Source organism: Balaenoptera ricei, chromosome 7, assembly GCF_028023285.1.
Source record: "Balaenoptera ricei isolate mBalRic1 chromosome 7, mBalRic1.hap2, whole genome shotgun sequence".
Lineage (NCBI taxonomy): Eukaryota > Metazoa > Chordata > Mammalia > Artiodactyla > Balaenopteridae > Balaenoptera > Balaenoptera ricei.
This window is the reverse complement of record NC_082645.1, coordinates 81,948,802-81,972,451: the sequence shown is the minus strand read 5'-3', so window position 1 is coordinate 81,972,451 and position 23,650 is coordinate 81,948,802. Positions and strand designations below refer to the sequence as shown.

Sequence of the window (23,650 nt, the reverse complement as noted above, 5' to 3'; positions counted from 1 at the left end):
CATTACAAAAGGTAATAGCTTCATTTAATTAACACTTCTTAAGAAAAAAAAATGAGTTAAATAGCACTTAAACATTGTTCGCACTTCAACTGTTCTAATTTATTAGGCCCAGTTCTGAAACAGACTGTTGCTATGCCTGGTGGCTGGTAGAAAGGGCAGGCAAAGGGTTGAAATAAAGGGAGAAATAAATAAATAATATATAATAAATCAACAACAAAAAATGCATATTCACGGCCTTAACATTAATTTTTTTTTAAAGGCAATGCCATGCATTGTTCTAGACACTAGACCTGGAATTCTCAACCAGGAGTGCAGAAGGCGAGAAGAGGTGCACACAACACACAAATACAATTCTGTCTCCCAAATACTCCTGAAAGGAGGTGATAAGAACATAAAAAAATATTCAAACCTATAATTTTACATTTGGAAAAGAAAAAAGCCCTGTTGTTTTCATAATTTGAAGGAAAGACAGTAATACTGGTTCAAACACTCTTAACTGGTGACAGATTTTAAAAGGTTAATAAGCAAGGTAAAGGTACTAGGAGTGTGGGCTTATGATCATATCATTAGAAGTGTTCCCAAATGAAAGAACACAAGTGGTACACCAGGTGAAAAGATAAATGGCCCCATGGGTAAAGAGCTATATGCCTAAAATTGTTAACTGAGTATGTCTGCCTATTCCTGCTCAAATAAAGATGCCTGTGGAGCACTGGCTATGTGTACAATCATTATAAAGCCTCTTATACATTTCTTCTAATGGCTTTCTTGATATACCATAAAGATAGAAAGATAAAACACTCATTGATGTCCAAGTATTCACTTTCAGAACTGCTAACAGAGCATTTTTTAAATTTCAGTTTTACTGAGGTGTAACTGACATAAATTGTAAGAGAGTTAAAGTGTACATTGTGGTGATTTGATATGTATACACTGTGACAGGTGAGGATAAAACTGACACTACCAGTTTTTTGTTGCTGTTTTAAAATCTAATGATTCAATTTATTTTAATATTGCTTAATTTAAAACTGTACAAATGGAAAAAAATACTTCATCCTATAAGCAAATAAAACAACAGAAATACTAGATTAGTATGCTACAGCTTGCAAATGAAGGATCCTTTTAGCTGAAATATTTTTACTTCTTAAAAAGATTTAAAAGGTTTCTTACATGGGGCAGTAGATGAAGAAGGGCATCTCCACTCATTGTTCCTACAGCTAGTGCAACAAGGAATGTGAGAAGAAATTTGAAGCATCCTTGGTTAATGATGGGAACCAAGATCACTCCTAGCAAGGAAAGCAGGCTAATAACAGTGATAGAAATGATACCACAAATCCACGCTGTAGGAAGAAAGTAATGGTCAACATTAGTATGACAATATAAACCAAAAAAGCTCCAAAGAAGAAAAAACATAAGATAAATGAGTCATGGAAGACTGATTACCTAGACTATGCTTTTTAAGAAAACTTTATATTTTGGCACTACTGTGTTTAAAAACAAACAAAACAAATAACTATATAACCAACCTGAATGCTTAAAAAAAGAATTAAACTCAGACCAAGTTATAAATAGTATCTTCAGTGGTCCACCTTATTAGAAACAGAAACTGAAAATGACTTAAGGCTGCGGTTCACTTATACTACCTAGACTTAAATAAAATTTTACCGATGTCTAAAGGTACAGCCTTAAACTGTTTATTTAGAGACTATAATTATAAAACTCTCCCATGAGCATTAAAGGAAGCCAAGTATCTAATGCAGCATAATCTATGGAAATCTTTCTAATAACAAAGTTTAAGAAACTTAACATATCAGCCCAAAATACAAATATACTCAGATAAGACACAAAAAAATCTTATTACTGGTAGCTTCACTGTATTTCATTTCTTATTTTTAAAAAGGACAATTCAGTCCCATTTCCCTTGGTATCATCTTTCTTCCATACCCAGTTCCAAACTACCTTTCCTCCAATTCAGCTTTCTGTACAATTTACTACTTTTTTTATTTCACTATATAATTTTAACCAGATCAGAACACAGGAGAAATGCTTTCATAATATGACTTGTGAGAAACAGGTGGAATTCTGTGACATTTCTTTATCTAGGCTATTCATAAGCAGATAAGATTATCAGAAATAAATGCCAGTGGTTCAGGGGGTGAGGCATCTTCACTTAAAATGAGAAATTACTTTCTATTGATGGCCTAAAATAAAATGGAAATGTTTTAAGTTTAAAATTTCTGTTTATTTTAATATTTCTCTATAGAAAATTTCACTGAAGAGTGATAATTTTGAAAATGTTTAATCTAAAATGATTATTTTTCTAATCAAATCTAAAAGGACTATAAATCTGCTGAAAGATTTTATGTCAAGTCTTGTGATAAGTGAATAATGGAAAAATGCATTTCTTCATCAAGATAACTTAAAATTTTCAAAGACAAAGAGAAGTAAGAATAGGTAAAAAAATAAAACTTTAACTGACCTGCTAAATGCTAAACTTTATCAATAAAACTGTTTATTCATTGGACATTTTAGTCACAGTATCCAATAACATTAACACTACAGCTAATTCTTGTTAGCTAAATTAGCTCAGAATGAAACAGTAGGTCATCTATTACTAATGGAAGCTCTGTGGTTTATATTATATGTAACAGATCATTACTATGATAGAAACACTGGGAATCTAAAGGGCCAAAAACATTGAAATACAGCCAGAGATTGAATACAGTGCCTTCAATCCTTTTTAAGGATTTGGGGGCAATAAAGGAACAGGAACTCAACTCCCAAAGAACCAAGGTCAGGGAAAGATTCATTATAAAGCCAACATCTTGGTTAGTGGACCCAAAGAATAAGAAGAAGATTCCCCGAACTATGGATGGGACTACAGGCACAGGGAACTGAGGTAAAAAACCCTGTTGTATAAAGAAAAATATAAGGTCAAATAAGGTTTAAAGATTGACTTAATAATGATGACCAGGTTACTTTGTGTGCGCCCCATATACAGACTGGAACAATAAAATCAGTGAGTGGGAGAGCCTGAGGGAATAGGTTGGAAAAAAGTGGCCATAGGTATACATGAAGGCAGAGAACCAATAAAGCTACTGGCCAACTAAACCAAAAAAGGTTTGTCAAAACTACTGCAGCTCTCTAGCTCCAATCATACTAGTGGGGAAAAAAATTTAAAAGGGAGCGACAAAAGATACTGACAATAACTAAATGGGAAACACCAAGGCTAATAATGAAAACATCAACCTGAAGATAAAATGTCTCATATATTAATATACAACTCTCCCTTCTCAAATATATTTTTCCTTAGTTTGGCAATAATCCAACCTAGAAGCAATATATCTCCAAAAAAGCCAATCCAAAAGCAAACTCAATCAAGAACTTAAAGAAAAACAGCACAAAGATACTGAAAACCCAGCAATTCATATTCCAAGATACTCTGAAGTAGAAAAAAATAACTGTATATACACACTAATGTAAATATGTATGGATGAGGATTGACAAAACTACAGACAAGACCCCAAATACACTAGATAAAATAAACAAATTTAATTAACTCTTCATAATTATTAGAAATTTTTATTAATCAGAATTGTTTTCAGCAAAAATGCACTGGAATCATTCACCAAAATTACCCAGTAAAAGTATTTATTTTATTTCTATGTCGCAATGTCCAAGAAAATTCATATAACCAGATTAAGCTGCTAAATTAAAATCTGTATTAGCCAAAATCTAGTTGGGTAAATCTTGTTAACTTCATTTATTCTTTTTCCTAGGGTTACATTATATTCTACACTGGGGAATATATATGCATTCACTTCCGGATTTTCCTATTAAGACATTTGCAATAAATATTAAATTTCTAAATCTTAATATAAGGGAACACTATTAATTTGATGCAGTAGACATGTGAGATGATTAACAAATTATACAATACAATTTAGCAAAGTAATAAAATATTAGCATTACAAGCATATTTTTTTTTACAAGCATATTTTTAAATTTGTGCTTATTAGATTATGAAATTTAAGACCCTACTATACCAACATATATTCTTATAAGCATATTTACCAAGTCTAATCATTAAAGAGTTGAGAGAAAATGTGATTCTGTTCCCTAATCATACAAATTATATCTAAAAATGAACATTATTCTAAGCAAGTATTTCCTTTATAAAATTCTCATCGTATAAACTTCTGGCTCAGGGTATCTTGAATGTGAAGAAAAGTCCAAGAGTCTATGAAGCCATAAACATTTTGCAGTGTTCTACGATGATTTACAATCTCAAATGGCTTCTGGTCAATTAGTCAAAACTCAAGTTACCAAATGACAAATCAACCAAAATCGAATTCAGTGACAATCAATTTGCCAATATGCTGACAGGTGAGCTAAATACAGTATAACTGAAGAACAAGCATTGGCAGATTGAACAAATTAAATCAGCCAAGTGCTTACACATGTAGCTGAGGGAGGGTCTGTGTGAAAGGGTATATGAGTTCAGGGTATATGTCACATATTACACTCTCCCAGGTACAATTTCTCATGAATCAGTGCTGGTAATTGTATCTCCTTCTCATCCTCCTGAGAAAGCAAATCTGTAAACTAGAAGAAATGTCTGAAAGAGAGAAGCCCACTTTATGATTAGAAAATCACTAGTACTTGTGATATCTGACATCTGAAACTCAGAGAATACAAGAAAACATCATAATCCCACAAAGGCAAAAGCCTTACATGAATCAACCCAAGGTCATGGTACTGGCCAACTTCAAGGGCACCATTCTCATTGTATTTTTGGGTGAATGTCATTTACTTAGAATATAATGTGAATTATGCCATGTGGAGTTGTTCAATGAAGTGATATTACATTGAGCTTGGACAGCTGCCCCTCCAAAATGAGTTAATATATATATATATATATACATACACACTCACACTCACATTTTAAAAAAATACTTAATAGAAATGTTTTTTCTTTATTGGTTATACAATAAAATGATTGTTAAGAAACTGGTTATTTCAAAAACATATAATAGATTTACAAAAACCAAAAAAAAAAAAAAAAGAGAGAAAATAAGTATAATACAAAAGAAAATAATCATGTCACAAAAGGAAAAACAAAAAGACAATGAAAGGGACAAAAATATAAAATCAACACGAAAACAAGGCTTAAAATGGCAATAAATACATATCTATCAATAATTACCTTAAATGTCAATGGACTAAATGCTCCAATCAAAAAACACAGAGTGGCAGAATGGATAAAAAAACAAGATCCTACAATATGCTGCCTACAAGAGACCCACTTTAGTGCAAAGGACACACACAGATTGAAAGTGAGGGAATGGAAAAAGATATTTCATGCAAATGGAAATGACAAGAAAGCAGGGGTCACAATACTTGTATCAGACAAAATAGACTTTAAAACAAAGACCATAAAGAAAGATAGAGGGGCTTCCCTGGTGGCGCAGTGGTTGAGAATCTGCCTGCCAATGCAGGGGACACGGGTTCGAGCCCTGGTCTGGGAAGATCCCACATGCCACGGAGCAACTGGGCCCGTGAGCCACAGTTACTGAGCCTGCGCGTCTGGAGCCTGTGCTCCGCAACAAGAGAGGCCGCGATGGTGAGAGGCCCGCGCACCGCGATGAAGAGTGGCCCCCACTTGCTGCAACTAGAGAAAGCCCTCGCACAGAAACGAAGACTCAACACAGTCATAAATAAATAAATAAATAAATAAATAAATAAATAAAAGAACGTGAATTTCTTAAAAAAAAAATCACCATTAACAGGGAATATGAAGACTGGGGGAGGGGCATTCCTTTTAAAAAAAAAAAAAGAAAGATAGAGGAGGACACTATATAATGATAATACAAGAAGAGGATCAATACAAGAAAAGGATTTTACACTCATCAATATATATGCACCTAATATAGGAGCACCCACATAAATAAAACAAATACTAACAGACATAAAGGGAGAAACTGACAGGAATACAATAATAGTAGGATACTTTAAAACCCCACTCACATCAATAGACAGATCTTCCAGACAGAGAATCAATAAGGCAACACAAATACTAAATGATACGACAGAGCAGTTAGACTTGATATTTTCAGGACATTACATCCAAAAAACCCAGAATACACATTCTTTTCAAGTGCACATGGCACATTCTCTAGGACTGACCACATACTAGGGCACAAAACAAGCCTCAACAAATTTAAGAGTATAGAAATTATCCCAAGCATCTTTTCTGACCACAATGGCATGAAACCAGAAATTAACCACAGAAAAAGAAATGAGAAAAAAACGATTACATGGAGACTAAACGACATGCTACTAAAAAACCAATGGGTTAATGATGAAATCAAAGAGAAAATTTAAAAATACCCTGAGATAAATGACAATGAAAACATCACCATACAAAATCTATGGAATGCTGCAAAAGAGGGATATTAATAGCAATACAGGCCTTCCTCAAGAAAACTCTCAAATAAACAACCTACCCTACCACTTAAAAGAATTAGAAAAAGAAGAACAAACAAAACCTAAAGTCAGCAGAAGGAAAGAAATAATAAAGATCAGAGAGAAAATAAATAAAATAGAGATTAAAAAAACAAGAGAAAAAGTCAATAAAACCAAGGGCTGGTTCTTTGAAAGGATAAACAAGATGGACAAACCACTGGCCAGGCTCACCAAGAAGAAAGAGAACTCAAACAAAATAAGAAATGAAAAAGGAAACATAACAACTGATACTGCAGAAATACAAAAAAACTGTAAGGGAATACTATGAACAATTACATGACAACAAATTCAACAACCCAGAAGAAATGGACAAGTTTCTAGAAAAATACAGCCCACCAAAATTGAATCAAGAAGAAACAGATAATTTGAACAGACTGATCACTAGAACTGAAATAGAATCTGTAATTTAAAAACTCCCACAAACAAAAGTCCAGGACCAGACGGCTTCACAGGCGAATTCTACCAAACATACAAAGAAGAACTTATACCGATCTTTCTCAAACTCTTCCAAAAAGTTGAAGAGGAGAGAACACTCTCAGGGACATTCTATGAAAAGAATTTTCCCATTCTTCCAACTAGAGGAAATATATATAATATGCTTGCTACCTTCAAAAGATTTTTCAAATTGATTTTAGAAAATAAATTCTAGAACTAAAAAGGATCCTATAACCTCCAGTAACATTTTTTATACATAAAATATAGAGAGCACAATTGAGACTATTATAATATATTGATAGTTTAATTACTCCTCTGTGAATACGCTGCCTTGATTGACAAAGTTGGAAATTATAAAAAATATTTTCAAAGAGGCCAATTATTCTGCCCCTTTAAAAAAGAATTTTTTAAATTCCTTGCTTACTTGTAGCTATTTGAACTGGCAACATACTAGCTATTGTCATATTGTATAGCTAGAAAGAACTTTAATAATCTACAGTAGCATTTCTCAAACTGCTCATCTAATTCTATGAGATAGGTGGCATTCTAAGGGGAGTGAGGAGAGAATTTTAATAATCAAAAAGACTTGGTAATGCTGGATTAAACAAGTTCCCTCAGAGCCTCTAACAGTTTAATGAGCAATGTGAATTTCTGCAAGGGGGAAATAATATGCAGTATTTTTCTAACTTACTTGATCATGGAACCTATTAATATAGCACAATGAGCCAGTATCCTGAAGAACACAATTTAGCAGACCCCAATGTGTCCAATGTCCTTTTACTTTAGAGATTTGTATTTGTATATTGAGGCAAAGAGATGTTAAATGCTAAACATTACCACTTCACACCTACTAGGATGGCTTTGAAAAAAAAGAAAAAAGAAAAACACATGTTGGCAAAGATGTGGAGAAACTGGAACGTCTTACATTGCTAGCAGGAACATAAAATAGTGCAGCCACTGTAGAAAAGATTTGGTAGTTCCTCAAAAAGCTAAACAGAATCACCATATGACCCAGGAGCTCCACTCCTAGGTCTATACCCCAAAGAAATGAAAGCAGAAACTCAGATACTTGTGTGCCTTGTTCATTACAGCATTATTCACAATAGCCAAGCATCCATCAATGAATGAATAGTTTAAGGAAATGTGGTATATACATGCAATGGACTAGTATTCATCCACAAAAAGGAACGAAGTTCTGATACATGCTACAACATAGGTGAACCTTAAAAACATTATGCTGAGTATTTCAAAATAAAGCAGAGACAGAAAAGACAAATGTATGATTCCACTTATATGAACTATCTAGAATAGTCAAATTCATAGAGACAAAAAGATCAGAGGTTACCAGGGGCTGGGGGTAGGGGGGAAATGAGCTATTGCTTAATGGTTACACAGTTTCTATCTGGGGTGGTGGTTAAAAAAAGTTTTACAAGTAGTGTGATGGTTGCACAACATTGTGAATGTAATAAATGCCACTAATTTGTACACTTCAATGGTTAAGACAGCAAACTTTATGTTATATATATATTACCATAATAAAAAATAGTTAAACAGCTAGCTAAAATGGCAAAGTCAAAACTAAACCCAAAGTCCTTCCTGAATCCACTGTTTTCTCCAGTAACTCACAGTATTTTCAGAGAATTCTTGGCCAAGTGATTTATTTATCACTTATGTATTTACCCCCAAGGAGATGGCTTCACATAAAAGAGGATTTACAAGAAAAATAAGTATAATTAAACATAAAAATAAGAAGAAATACCATTTCAGATAAATCAGAAATTTTCTAGATATTTTGTATAGATTACAACTATTCCATCACAACTGTTTCATTAGCAAAACAGCCCTATTATTCCGTAAGTGTATGTTATTACAGATACATGTTTTCTTATACTGACTTATTAATTTTTAACAGTAATTTTAGCTTTCTAGCACTAAAAATTTAAGGAGTAGTCATTTTCCTAACTTAAATTTTCTTCAAGGAAAATTACAATTTCTTTGAACTATGAGAAGTAAAGTTGTTTTGAATTTATTGTACTTGAAATATCTTCCCATGCTATTTAAGTATGTACTTATTTTTAGAATTAATAACATACACATTTAAAGCTCACATAAACTCTATCACAATTTCCTAGGTGTAGAAAAAAGGCAACTCAGGTAATAAAATTTTTCTGATTTTCAACCAAACTATTGTGTTTTTTCGATCACAATTTGGTATAGAGCCATAAAAAAAGCAAAATAACAACAATAAACAATGAACAATAAAAGGAATCTCATAAAACTTATACCAACCTAACACTATGCAAACTATTAAGTACAACTAGCAAATGTTTTCTTTATTTGTACCCAAGATACCATATGCAATAGAAAATGCTAAATGTCTGAAACAAGCTTCACTTATTCTGCAAATTAGGTCTCTTAAAACGTTAAAGGTCTTCAAGCTTAGTTATTCACCAACTCCCTTTCTCATTATCTAGAGAGAAAATGCATTCTTTTAAAAAGAAGCGCTCATCTGTGGAAACTTTCTAATTAACTTGGTTCAAAGCATGTGCAAGATGGCAGTTTTCTACACTGTTTCAGCATTTTAATTGGCAGAAAATGCTGAGCGGCCTATTCACAGCTCCCCTTGATAATTAAGCTAGGGTCAACTCTATGACTAAATGAGACAATCTTGTGAAACAAACGATTCCTACCATACACAGTATATAGCATATTTGGTTTACAGCAGTCTCTGAATAGTTAATGAGGTAGTAGCTGTGTCACTATGGGAGATTTATACAGAACAAGTTAACCTTGTTTAATGGTGCAGCAGTCATTGAAAATAATTACTAGCAGAGCATTCTAACAATTATTAACATCTATCAGGACATAATTAATCCAAGCTTCATTTCTGAGAATGTTAATAACCACCTGCAAACAACTAATCAATATTCACTATTAGTAAAGTATTTGTTTTCAAAGCAAGTACAATTTCCTCTAAGGCTTTTCATATTTAATAAACTGTAATTTTCAACATTACTATAGTCAAGCATCTGTCAACAGCCTTGTTAAAATATATAGATTATGTCAATATTACAACACAGACAACTCTAAGTCATAACCCACAGCTGATGAGAAAACAAAGAACGAGAGTTTTTTTAATAAACCGTAAAAACAGAAAAGGCTATTAGTTTTAACTCCAGATGCCACAATCTTGTCCGTCTCCATTTTTCCCCGTAAAGAACAAATGTATTTTATTTTGAATTAAGTTAAATAATCTTAGACCTAGCTTCCCCTTTTATTCCTGTCAGTGAGAATTTATAAGCACCTGAGAGAGACTGTGGCTCTCAAGGTGTTTACTCATCTACAAAGATCAATGAGCATGAAGCCAGAAAGAGGACATATTTTGTCTATCCAAAGATCATTATTCAAGTCTAGCATGTGAAATCACTTTTCTCTGCCCTTCCAGATCTTAACAGACTGAACCCAGCTTGTCTACTAGAAGACTATTCTCGGGTTTTTTGTTTTTTTTTTAATGACTAATCTACACTTATAGTAATACTTACTTATATCAATATTTACCTCTACCAGTTTCCTGTCTATGTCTGCATTATCTGTCAAATCACTAACGCTCTCATCTCCCTGTCATTTACATTTTAGCAAAGCACACTTAAGAACCTTTTCAGCAGGAAGCAGTAGAGCACAGCATAGGAGAAGAACATAGTGGTTACATTACAGGTTTTAGATGAAGAATACTCTAGTTCCTATCACAGCTCTGCTGCCTGGCAGCTATGTGACCTTGGGCATGTTACTTAACTTCTCAAACCCTCCTTTCCTCAGCAAAGAGAAGTAAATAAAAGTGCCTATCTCGTGGGTGTAACAAATTAAATTAAATAACTCTTGTAAAAGTGTTTAGGGCTTCCCTGGTGGCGCAGTGGTTGAGAGTCTGCCTGCCAATGCAGGGGACACGGGTTCGAGCCCTGGCCTGGGAGGATCCCACATGCCGCGGAGCAGCTGGGCCCGTGAGCCACAGTTGCTGAGCCTGCGCGTCTGGAGCCTGTGCTCCGCAACAAGAGAGGCCGCGATAGTGAGAGGCCCGCGCACCGCGATGAAGAGTGGCCCCCACTTGCTGCAACGAGAGAAAGCCCTCGCACAGAGGGGAAGACCCAACACAGCCATAAATAAAATTTAAAAAAAATGAAACTTAAAAAAAAAAAAAAAGTTTAAAATAGCACACGGTAAGGTTCCAATAAATATAGGCTATTATGATTAATTTATCTATTCTGAAGTTATTTTCCTATTGTAAAGAAATTAACCAAGAATAGGCAGGAAACTAGGAGACTCAGTTATGTATTGAGAGCATTTCTTTTTATGTGTACTCTTTTAAGCTTTAAGGAATGTCTCTATCTCATATAAAACCCATACTAGAATGTGATATTCTTAAATATGTCTACCTTATTGCTACACTATGAAAAAATTTTAAATGTTGCTCTTTCAATCTTTCATCTATTTTATCGGAATTCTGTTTTCAGCTCATATTCATACACATCAATTTAGTCACTTTAATTACTATGCAATACCACCACTATATCTTGGGCATTTCAACCAGAACTGCATTCATCATGATTTTGCAAATGATGAAGTTCATGAAATACAACTCATTCTGAGTGAGAACACCGTATTATCAAAGTACACTAGGCTGACTTACAAGTGTTCTTCCTAGGTTAGAACTGAAAGTTTATAGACTAATATTAAGCAATTTATTCATTTAATCAATATATGAGTGATTACTTTTTGTCCAAAGTACCCTTTATCTTAGGCACTAGGGATGCTGAAAGACCCAGTCACTTCCTTTAAGCAACTAAAGTCCAACAAAAATGTAACTAATCCAATTATGAACTCTGTACCATGATGGAAATATCCAGAGAGTATCAAGGTAGGGGACTTAATTAAGTCTAGGATGGTCACTAAGTTATCCCAGAGAGACTAACCCTTGAGCTGAATCTTTGAGGAATCATAGTAGTCAGCCAAGTAGAGAGGTTTACAATGTGAAAAGGCAGAGAGGCATGAAGGCAAACCAGCATAATCTATTATCATGAGTTTGTTATGATTAGAGCTAAGAGGGAAGAAATGAATGGTGGAGGATAAAGATGGAAAGGTAGGTAGGCATGGATCATATTTTGGAAAGCATGATTGGGGGAAAAAAAAACAACACTCTGAACTTTGAACAACATAGCATAATGCAGTATTCTAAAATATATGAGGAAAAAAGTATAACTAGCACATCAAATCCATGTTCTCATAGCTATTACTGCTTACAATACAAAAAATGTAAAGAAAAATACTAGAGATCTAATGAAAAATATTAGTGTAACAATATGTGGCAAAAATCATAAAGGTGATACCAGAATTAACTAAATTTGGAAAATAATAGCACAGTGATTGCCCAGAACATTTATCAGACAAACCTCAGACTTGGTGGGTTTTATCATTTATTAGGTCTGGGAATTGTGGGCAAGTTACTAAACTTTTCTATACCTCAGCTTCCTTATCTGTAAAAACAAGAGTCATACAATAGCTCCCTCACATAATAATTCAATAATTATTATTAAAATTTACTAAAAAAAAAAAAAAAAGCATGTAAAACACTTAGAACATGGATATCAAAATGGTTAAACTTCCCAGGACTGAATCTGACCACTATCACTCACTAGTTCTGAGACCCTGGGAAAGTTATTAGGGTAACATTCTCCACCTCATAAGACTGCTGGGAGGAGTAAATGAACTGAGTTTAGAACAGTGCCTGCAATACATGTTTGTTAATAAATAAAAGGAAAACATACGTATTAAATAAATGCCAGCCATCACTAAAAAGAAAAATCTATGTCAGACTATCTCCTTTGCATTTTAGAAAGATAAATCTAGCTTAAATGCTAAGCATGACCTACAAAGGGGACAAAAGCACAGGCAGGGAAGGTTATGAAGGCACTTCAACAATTCAGGAAAGAACCAAGGAGAATCTGAACTAAAGTTATGACAGAGTGGATATAGTTGGAAGATATTTAAGACTCAACTGGACTCGACAACTGATTATACAAGGGAAAATAGGAAATGAAAACTAAAACCATAAGAGGGAAAAAAATCAAAGATTTTCAGATTTTATCAAAAGAATGAATTGGAATGGCATTTGGGATTCTGTAAGAGGTACGAACTTCCTGTGGAGTAGAAGTTCCAGAAATATTAGGTGGGAGGTATCTGTAAACATCAAGGTGGAGCAATCTAGCCAACTGGATATGATGAAAAAGAGCCTAGAGAGAAGTTTAAAAACAGTTTTGGTTTTACCCATTTGGTTTTACTCTCTAGAAGTGCCCATGATGAAGTTCATGTGCCAATCACTGGCATTTCTGAGACATTCCTAGAGTTTCACCACACTGGCTTCCCTTTTTACTTCCTTAGAAACTTAATAATCTTTTCACTAGAGCCCCTCACCCTGCTAAATGTTAAGTAATTATAACATCATATAACTTTAATTAGGGGTCCCCTTATTAACATTTGCCCATCAAGAAGAATCTATTTATGACAAACCTGTATTTCCTTTCTAATCTATTAGTTCTCTGCCCGTAGCAAAACATTCCTCTGTAGTGCCAGAAGAGATTAGTAAACTGTATTGTGCCTCTTGTCTTCCCCCAATCTTTTCTAAACCCACATACCTAAACCTGATTAAAACATACTGAAAGTCACCAAAAGGAAAGCAATCATTTGGAATTACTTCCTCATTCAATTACATTAAAAAAAAATAAGTACAGATACTTTTTTGAGGAGAAAGAACTTAAATCTTTCTTACCTGATGCCCCTATATTTGTCTTATCTTCAGGAACCAGATTTTTATCTTTATTTAAATCTTCAACTAAAAGTTTGTCGAAATGCTCAATACAAAGTCTGCTGTCGATTTGATATAACAAAGCAGGGCAAAGGTACGTAAATAGATCAGGTGAGATTGGAGAATTGGCCCGATGACCATAGTATTTTAACAACTGAGTGACGTTCAAACACTGCAAGGAAATTGATAAAACAAATTAAGTAAGAGTACTTTAAGAAGATTATGCAGAAAAAGAAAATATTATATAGTAAAATATATTCTAAATATTATTTGAAAATAATCTGCAATATATAGATACCTATTACAAAGAATGATTTTTGACAGGAATTTATGATAGGAATACATTCAACTTGATTACCCAAAACTTTTAATAGATTTGAACCATTTTCCACTGCAACATATAAAAGATGATGACTTTCTGCCATCAATAAGAATGACTTAGAACTATATTCCCAAGATCCTTAAGGGGTGAGTTAAAAAAAATCACTTCCCTAGTCAAAGTGCAATCATCAATCGCTCAAGATTCTTATTTGTGAAACAGTGTTAAACAGACTTAAGAGTTCTTTAACAACTTTATATTAAAATATACAAGGATATAGACATTTTCACTAAGGTACCCCAAAAGAATATCATATAGGGGAATTCTAACCCAATGCTAAAACTGGAGGGTTAAAAAAAGGCAGCTTTATCCACTGGTACTTTAAGTACAAAATATAACAAAACACAGAAGAAAACAAGTAACAAAAAATTCTGGACCCATCATATAGTAAAAACAAATATCTAAAATTGAGGCAAAGGAGATGGCACTACCTCTTTTTCATACATATGCACTCTGGTTGCATGCTTGCTTATTTTATCTATGGTACAAAAAACAGAACCAAAACATACAAACAAAAAAATGATTTTTTTCAGGTCTTTACATGAGATACTACTACCCTATCCAATGCATAGTACATTTCCAGAAATCTTGAAAAAGTCCTCAGTATGCATCAGGCCTATGAGGATACAAAATAACAAGTCTGATGATCCAGACCCCACAAGTAGAATACAAAAAGTAAACATTATTGATAATGTCTAGTTATTATCAACAAGACTCTAGGATATTACGCACAGTAACAAATTAATATATTTCTTTAAAAGTACACTAAGATTTTTTAATTTGCTAAAAACCAAGTATCTAATGATTTGTCCAGTAAAGAAACAAAGATATTTACTTAGATGTAAAACACACTTCCATAATAAGAGACAGAAACAACAAAGGTTGAGGTCATTTTCTGAACAATAAACAAATTCAACAATTTTTTTAAACTTTAATGAGGGCCAAATATAAGAATACATAAGGGTGTGGATATACTTTTAATGAAACAAAATGTTTTTAAGGTGAATAGTTTTTTTAAAAATCAAGAAAGAACCAATCAAATGTGAAAGTATTAAAAGAGCATGAAAATTTAAAAGAAAAACAAAACCACCCCATTACTATTGGAGTTTCCCATTATTATATCTTTTTGCATTCACTGTACATCTGTTGAAAGCATAAGAAAAGACTAATATGAGCAAGTAGGTCCTATAATAAAGTGACAGAGAAAACAAACCTACCACATGTGCAAAATACCTGACTTTGTAGCTAGATCAATAACTGGGAACCACTCCATAGTTAATAAGTTAACAATTAGGAAAAAAAAACTGTCTAGTCACTTCCCAAGAAAACAGTTTGAACAAAAAAAAGTCTTCAATTTTCAAATATCTAGAAACCAGCTGACAGTAACAACATGTAAACTAACTTGGGGAGTCAAAACAAGTCTTAAGCAAGAGAGTAAAATAAGGAACAAAAATAAGGAATATATTTTCTAACAACCTTTAAACATTTAGGAATTGAAGGAACCCAAATTGGAGAACAAACAATGCAAGTGAAAATGCAGACAAAAATCTTTAATCTGATTTTGATTCCTTAATGTATTTTGTAACTGGAAATAAGTTTGAATACGGTTGACTATTCCTCTGTTACTTCTCTTTTTACCTAAAAATGCTCCACAATCATCTGAGAATTACGGAGCAACCATCTTGTTCTGCTTACCTCATGTTGCCGGTCATCTTCATTATGATCTTTGTGACTAGCAGCTGAATAAATTGCACTTTTTTTAACATGCGGTGCTTCTCGCTTTCTAGTATGTCGAAGTTCACCTTCACTATCAGGATCAAGATCTTGGTGTCCGTGACCAGGATCATGACCATTATGTTCTGGAAGACGTACATGAAAATGACCTGGGTTATGTACACGATCAGGTTTGTGGACCCGATTATGCTCATACTGTTCACCCTGATCATGGTTAGGGGGAAAACCTGGTGTAATAACCTCAGAATTTTCATTACTTTTCTTCCCTTTTCTCTTCTTCTTTCCTTTCAGTAGCTTACTTTCAGATTGTTCCTGTGTTTTATTGGTCTCTGTAGAAGGTTCATGGCTAGGCTCCCCATGCTCACTGTGAATAATGGAATCATTAGGAAAATGGCGAGTAGTGTTATGATCAAGGTGATGACGCAAACAATGGTGATGACATAAGCGATGATTATGGTCATGCATGTGTTTATCATCAGACTTGACAGATACTTCAATTGTCTCTTTCTCTGGATCACACTTATGGCTTCTTTTTGTTGATACACTGGTCACAGTTTGATTTTCTGAATTTAAATGATTATGGGAATGCTGGTGGTTATGTGAGTGAAAATGCTTTCCCTCTTGAACTGCCAAAATATCTAAGTGAGAAACATGATCGTGGCCAAGATCCTCATGATTAATCTCAACTACTTTTATCTCTCCAAGGCCCAAGTTTGTTAAAAGTTTCTCCAGACCAAAAAAGGATAATCTTCCATTTTCACCATAACGATCAAAAAGTTTTTCAATATAATATTTTTTTTCATTTTCAGCATCCAGCACTGAAAATTTGCTTGACTCCGATTCTGTCATTCCACGATGGTGTCTGTGATGCTCTTCAGAACCATGGTCATGTTCTTCATGGCAATGGTTGCAATGATGGAAAATAAATGTAAGCAAACAAATGAGGCAAAATTTTGTGTGCATATGTACCTTCATTTCTATTTTTCCTAAAGGGAAAGAGAAACAAGCATTAGTTTATACTTATGCACATTCAAAATAAACATAAACTTACCAGCAGTTGTCAATTCACTAGGCAAATTGTTTTACCCCATTTCTTTCATGGCTATGAATCATTCTTTCCTTCTTCAATCTCCTATAAAAAATGGCCCCTTTTAATTTATCAAAATAGTGTACAGCCCTTCAAATTAATACAAATTTGCTTAAAACTCACCTGCAAGACTACTCTGACTCCCATTAAGCACAATACTTTATACAGTAAATGCTGGTTCCTTCCTACCTGGTCCTTTACAAAAAAGTTTACCCATCTCTGTTCTTGAGGTCCTGGTCAGTGCAATAAGGCAGTAAGATGAAATGCAGTGATAAGATATGTAAGAATCAGAAAGAAATGAAACTGTCATTATTCACAAATGGCAGGATTGGGTATGCAGAAAGTCCAAAAGAATCTATAAGAATTAATAAGTTAATTTAGCACAGTTGCTGGATTTAAGGACAATAACCTAAAATCAATTGTCTACACCAGCAATAATTAGAAAATGAAATTAGAAAAAGTTCACCATTTACAGTAGCAAATAACTAGAAATAAATCTAACAAAAGATGTACAAGACCTTTTCATAAAAAAAGGATCACATATTATTGAGAGAAATGAAGGACCTAAATAAATGGATGGCTTTATCATGTTCGAGATTAGATGAGACATAGATCCAATGTAATCCCAATCAAAATCCCAGAAATAATTTTATGAAAATTGATGAGGTATTTTTAATGTTTACATGGAAACAGAAAGGGCCAAAAATGGACAAGACACTCTATCTACCAGTTACTAAAGACAGTGTGGGTATCTGGTGTAAGAACAAATAAATAAATAACATAGTCTAAAAATAGGAAAGATTCTCTTTTCCTTGGTGCTTGGTCAACTAGATTTCCATATAGAAGAAAAATAAATTAAACTTGACCCTTACCTCACACCATATGTAAACATCAATTATAGATGGATTGTAAATATAAATCTAAAACAGTAAATTTTAAAGTAAAACAGGGTCCAAAACTGTGCTGCCCAATATGGTAGCCACTTGTCAAGTGCAGCTACTTAAATTTAAACTAACAATTAAATTAAAAATTCAGCTTCTTGGGAGTTCCCTGGCAGTCCAGTGGTTAGGACTTGGTGCATTCACTGTGGTGGCCCAGGTTCAATCCCTGTTTGGGGAACTAAGAACCCACAAGCTGCGTGGCAAGGCCCAAAAGAAAAGCCCCCAAAACAACAACTGTTTCTCAGTCACCTAATTACATTTTAAATGCTCAATAGTCACATGTAGCTCATGGCTACCATACTGAACAGTGTAGACAAAAAACATGTCAATCATCACAGAAAGTTCTACTGGACAGCATGCTTCTAGAATATGGAACTATGATGTGAGTCATTCATGCAATTTTAAAGTTTTCTAGAATAAACAGGTCAAAGTCATTGTCATCCTATATTTTATATAAGCCACTATATCCAAAATATTATCATTTCAACATGTAATCAGTATAAAAATTATTAATGAAATTTTTACATTCTTTTTTATACTATGTCTTTGAAATCTGGTACATATTTTATACTTACAGACATCTTAATTCAGACTAGCCACATTTCAACAGCCACATGTGGCTACTGGCTACTATACTGGAAAGTATAGATCTAGAATATTTATTTGGGAGACTAGCTTCAAGACCTTCAAGATAGGACATAATGTGCATTATAAAGGAAAGACTGATAAAGTATACTACATTAAAATAAAGAAATTTCTATGCATCAAGAGATATCATTAAGAGACTAAAAAGGCAACAACAGATTGGGAGAAAATTACGGCAATGTTACTAGTCAAGAATATATAAGGAATTTCTACAAATCAATATGAAAATTATGAGACAACTCAATGGAAAAATGGGTAGGAAATTTGAACAGGCACTTCATAAGAGGATAGTCAAATTACTAAGAAGCATACGAAAAGATTCTCAACCTCAATAGTCATCAGAGAATTATAAATTAAAATCACAAGTAGATATCACTATATACCCACCAGAATGAGTAAAGTATAAAAGATGTAGGCAAGAATATGGATCAACTGGAACCTGCATACACTTCTGGTGGGACTGTAGATTGGTATCTATGGAAAACTGTTTGGCAGGATCTGCCAGAAGTTGAACATAAGCATATCTACTCACATAGCAATTCTAGTCCTGGATATATGCAGAAATACATGTACAGAGACACAAAAAGACATGAATGAACATGAAAGTTCACATAACTGTTATTCATCATAGTTCAAAACAGGAAAAATGCCAAATGTCCATCAACAGTAGAATGGATAAATAAAACAATAATTTTACAATGGAATACTGCACAGGAATGAAAATAAAATCACAGATTCACACATTAACACAGATGAATCTCACAAATTGAGACTGAGCCAAAGATAAATGCTAAATAAACTATAGGGCAAAATTCTATTTATATAAAATTTAAAATGGGCAAAACTAAACCATGACAATGATTATTTTTTGAAGGGAAGGTAGAGGGTGATAACTGGGACTGGAAATTGTAGTAATGTTCTCTTTCTTTACTTGAGTAATGGTTACACAAATATGTTTACTTTGTGGTAATTCATTGTACTTATCATACTCTGTGTACTTTTCTGTACACATACTGTACTTCAATTAAAAGTTTTTAAAAATCAAATTCTCTCCAGTGAAAACCAATTAGAAAATGTAATTATAAACAAAAATTATTAGGCTCCTAGAAATAAATAGAACAAGACCATTAAAAGGAGAAATGTATATGACATTATTTGCAAAAACTGGAGAGACACCACCTACATGGATGGAATAAACGGCGTAAGGTATATAAAGTCTTCCCAAGTGTATATGCAAATCTAATTCAGTGTCAATCAAAATCCTGGAAGCTGTCTGCTTTTGGTGAGACTGAATAAGCTAATCTAAAAATTTATATGGATGAGCAAAAACCCAAGGACAACCAACACAGTTCAGAAAATTAGCAAGGTGATAAAGATTTCTTTTTATAAAGTTATATAACTAAAATAACAGAACTGGCACAGGGCCATACAGATAGACCAAAGAAACAGAACAGAATTCAGAAAAAGAATCAATAATATTGATTGTGAAAAAATAGTTCTCCCTCACACCATACACAAATGTCAATTCCAAGAGGATTAAAAACCCAATGTGACAAACAAAAAAATTCTTAACAACTTTTAGAATAAAATATAGGAGACTATCATGACTTTAGGCTAGGGAAAGATGCAAAAAGCACAAACTTTAAAAGGAAATTTTTACATAATTTAATTAAACTAAATTTAGGTAAGATGCAAAAAGGACAAACCTTAAAAGGAAATTTTGATTAATTTAATTAAACTAAATTCTTTAAGTATTACTCTACAATAAAGAACACAATAAACAAAGTTTATGACAAGCTATACACTAAAAGATATTTGCAAGTGTATATATAAACAATGCATATAAAACATATATATATATATATAAATACAAAAAACTCCAATATTGCATAGACAACTATACAAAGGTTATCAACAGGACAGATGGTTAAGCAGCGACATGATCACTAATAATCTGGATAACACACCAAGACATGAAGAGGCAAAAATTAATATTCGAAAATACCAGGTGTTAAGCAAAAATCTACTGTAAAGAAATAGAAAATACCTTACACTGCTGGTGGGAGTATAAATTGGTGCAGCCATTTTGGGAAGCAATCTGACATTTACTGAAGCTGAATATGAATACATGCCACAGACCCCAAATTCTACTTTTATCTATCTATCTACCCTAGAGAAACTCTTACACTATGCACAGGAGACAAATTCAAGAATCTTTATTGCAGTATTGTTGAATTTTTTTTTTAATGTTAACTATCTTGTAAATAACAGAATACTCAACTAAAAGTGGTTAAAACAAAGAGGAAAATTTCACATTAAAAAAGTTGGGGAAAATGGTGGTTTCAGGACAATTACACAAGCAAAAACCCAAACTCTCTCATCCTCAGATCTGTCTCCTCAGAATCTCAAGAAACTGCTGTTGCTACAACCACTCCATCCTTGCACAACCATATCCAAAGCGGGAAGGTTTATCTTTTTCTTTTCATCCAGGGAGAAAAATCTTTCCTGAAAGTTCCTCTCAGATTTCGCTTAACATATCTTTCATCAGGGCTGTACTACATACACAAAACTGGTAAAGGAAGAAATTACCATGATCGGCTTAGACAAATCAACATTCATTCTCTCGAGATTGGAAAGAAGCCACCTTTCCTATGCATATGGAGGGCATACTAACAGCAAGCAAAAAGGAGGTAAATGAGGAATGGCAGTTGATTATATAACCATTAGTGCCTGCCACAAACCTAAATGCCCATCAGTAGAAGAATGGATAAAAAAAATATGGCGTACTTATGTAATTAAAGATTATGCTAAAGTTATAAATGTGTGACTATGAAATACACAACAAACACAATTCTTAGAAACATAAAGAGTAAACTCCAAAAAGGTACATGTCATATCATTTATACACAATTAAAAACATGCAAAATACCTTAATTTGGGTTATATATACGTGTAGCAAGAGCTTAACATGGGGATGATCACATTCTAGAGAGTGGTTATCTTTTCAGGAAGAAATGAAGGGGAGTCAGATGGTAGAGGGAGTATGCATATTTAGCTGCATCTGCAGTGTTTTATTTCTTAAAAAGTGAGGGGAATCTGAAGCAATGTGACAAAACATTTAATATTTGTAAAAAGCAGCATAATGGGATTCAGGTGTGTGTTATACAGATCTTCCCCGACTTAAGGGTGGGATTATGTCTCAACTCATCCTAACTTGAAAAATATCGTAAGTTGAAAATGCATTTAACATACATAATCCACTGAACATCATAGCTTAGCCTAGTCTTCCTTAAATGTGCTCAGAGCACTTACATTAGTTAGCCTACAGGTGGGCAAAATCATCTAACACAAAGCCTGTTTTATAATAATAATCTCATGTGATTTACTGAATACTGTACTAAAAGTGAAAAACAGAAGGTTGTATGGGTACAGAATGGTTTACCTTTGTGATCACGTAGCTGACTGGGAGCTGCAGCTTGCTGCCACTGCCCAGCATCACAGGAGTGTACTGTACTGCATACCACTAGCTGGGACAAAGATCAACATTCAAAACATATGGTTTCTACTGAATGCATACTGCTTTTGCACCACTGTAAAGTCAAAATATCATAAATCGGAGGCCATCTGTATAGTATATGCTTTTTGCAGGTTTGATACCTAACCACCATCAGTGATTAGTCAACATGTGTTGGAGGAACAGCAGAAGCAGTATCATGGTTACCTGGGAACTTGTTAGAAATGTAAATTCTTGCACCCCACCCAGACCTACTAAATCAGGAACTCTGGGGTTAGGGCTCAGCAGTGTGTCATTCAATCTTCCTAGTGAGTCTGATGCTAGCTAAAGTTTGAGAGCCACTACCTATACAAATAAATTATATAAACACTCCCATTTATTTCAAATGATACTTAATTACATCGAATACTTTGATTACCTGAATTAGGTTTAGTTATTACACGTGGTTTATGTGGGTTAAGAATTTTAGAAAATAATTAGTCTATAAAATATGTTTAATCCCAAAGCTACATTAAGTTTGAGAATTTGATTTAATCCAAATGCTTCAGTTTCTTATATTATAGTCGCATAGATAAAGTCACCATTTAAAACATACAGTTTTACCTATACACTAATGAAGATGAATGGGCACAGATAATTAAGACAATCGCTATTAAGCAGAAAGAGGACATTACACTCCCTACAATTGCCTTGGTTTTCCACTTGAAGATGCTAGTGAAAGGCGATACTCTGAATGAATGCTGCTGTGTTCATTTGATATGTAAATGTCTTGTAGTTTCTTCAGTGAACATTATCTCACTGTCAAATGAATAGGTACCAGTGGTAAAAATAAAACATACATATATATTGCTCAGGCAACATCAAATGAATGACTCCATGAAACACAAAAACTGTGGGTGGTCTATATGAGTTTTAAATTGTCATTTGTGTCCACTTTTTGAATGTATACTACTCAATTTGTTTACTGCAAAGATTTTAATATCTTAAGTCACCGAATCATTTACATTCAAGAGAGCACGATAGGAATGCAAAATACATGAGTGACATCATAAAGGTAATATTAAATCTGTGTTAAGTATTTTTAAAAGTAAATCATACATAAACTTTGCAACTTTAGTTTAGAACAGCTATATAGCAGGTGTGTGCCAAAGAATCATTTGGATGAAGTATGCATTTGTCAGCATAGACTAAGCAGCTATTGTAACGAGACTTCTCTCAAAGGGCAGTGGCTTAAGAAACAAGCAAGTTCATTTCCCTCTTAAAAACAGTCCAACACTTTAAGTATATCCTGCCACTCCCTTCCGGCCTGCACCCAGCATGGATCTCATTCAGATTCGATGCAGAAGTCAAAAGATTTTCAGACAAGCAAAAGCTAAGAGAGAATTCAGCACCACCAAACCAGCTTTACAACAAATGATGAAGAAACTTCTCTAGGTGGAAAACACAAGAGAAGAAAAAGACCCACAAAAACAATCCCAAAACAATTAAGAAAACGGTAATAGGAACATACATATCAATAATAACCTTGAGTGTAAAT

At 33.6% G+C, this 23,650-nt stretch overlaps 1 protein-coding gene across 1 annotated transcript in view; it reads right to left on the bottom strand.

Moving 5' to 3' along the window:
- The window catches only part of SLC39A10 (solute carrier family 39 member 10), a 66,178-nt gene that overhangs the window by 24,363 nt on the left and 18,165 nt on the right, over positions 1-23,650 (bottom strand). The window contains exons 2-4 of the mRNA XM_059928393.1: positions 15,888-16,912; positions 13,778-13,985; positions 1,168-1,337 (exon numbers count right to left, since the gene is read on the bottom strand). Of these exons, the coding sequence (XP_059784376.1) occupies positions 1,168-1,337; positions 13,778-13,985; positions 15,888-16,901 (1,392 nt within the window). The 5' untranslated portion in view covers positions 16,902-16,912. The remainder of the gene's footprint in view (positions 1-1,167; positions 1,338-13,777; positions 13,986-15,887; positions 16,913-23,650) is intronic.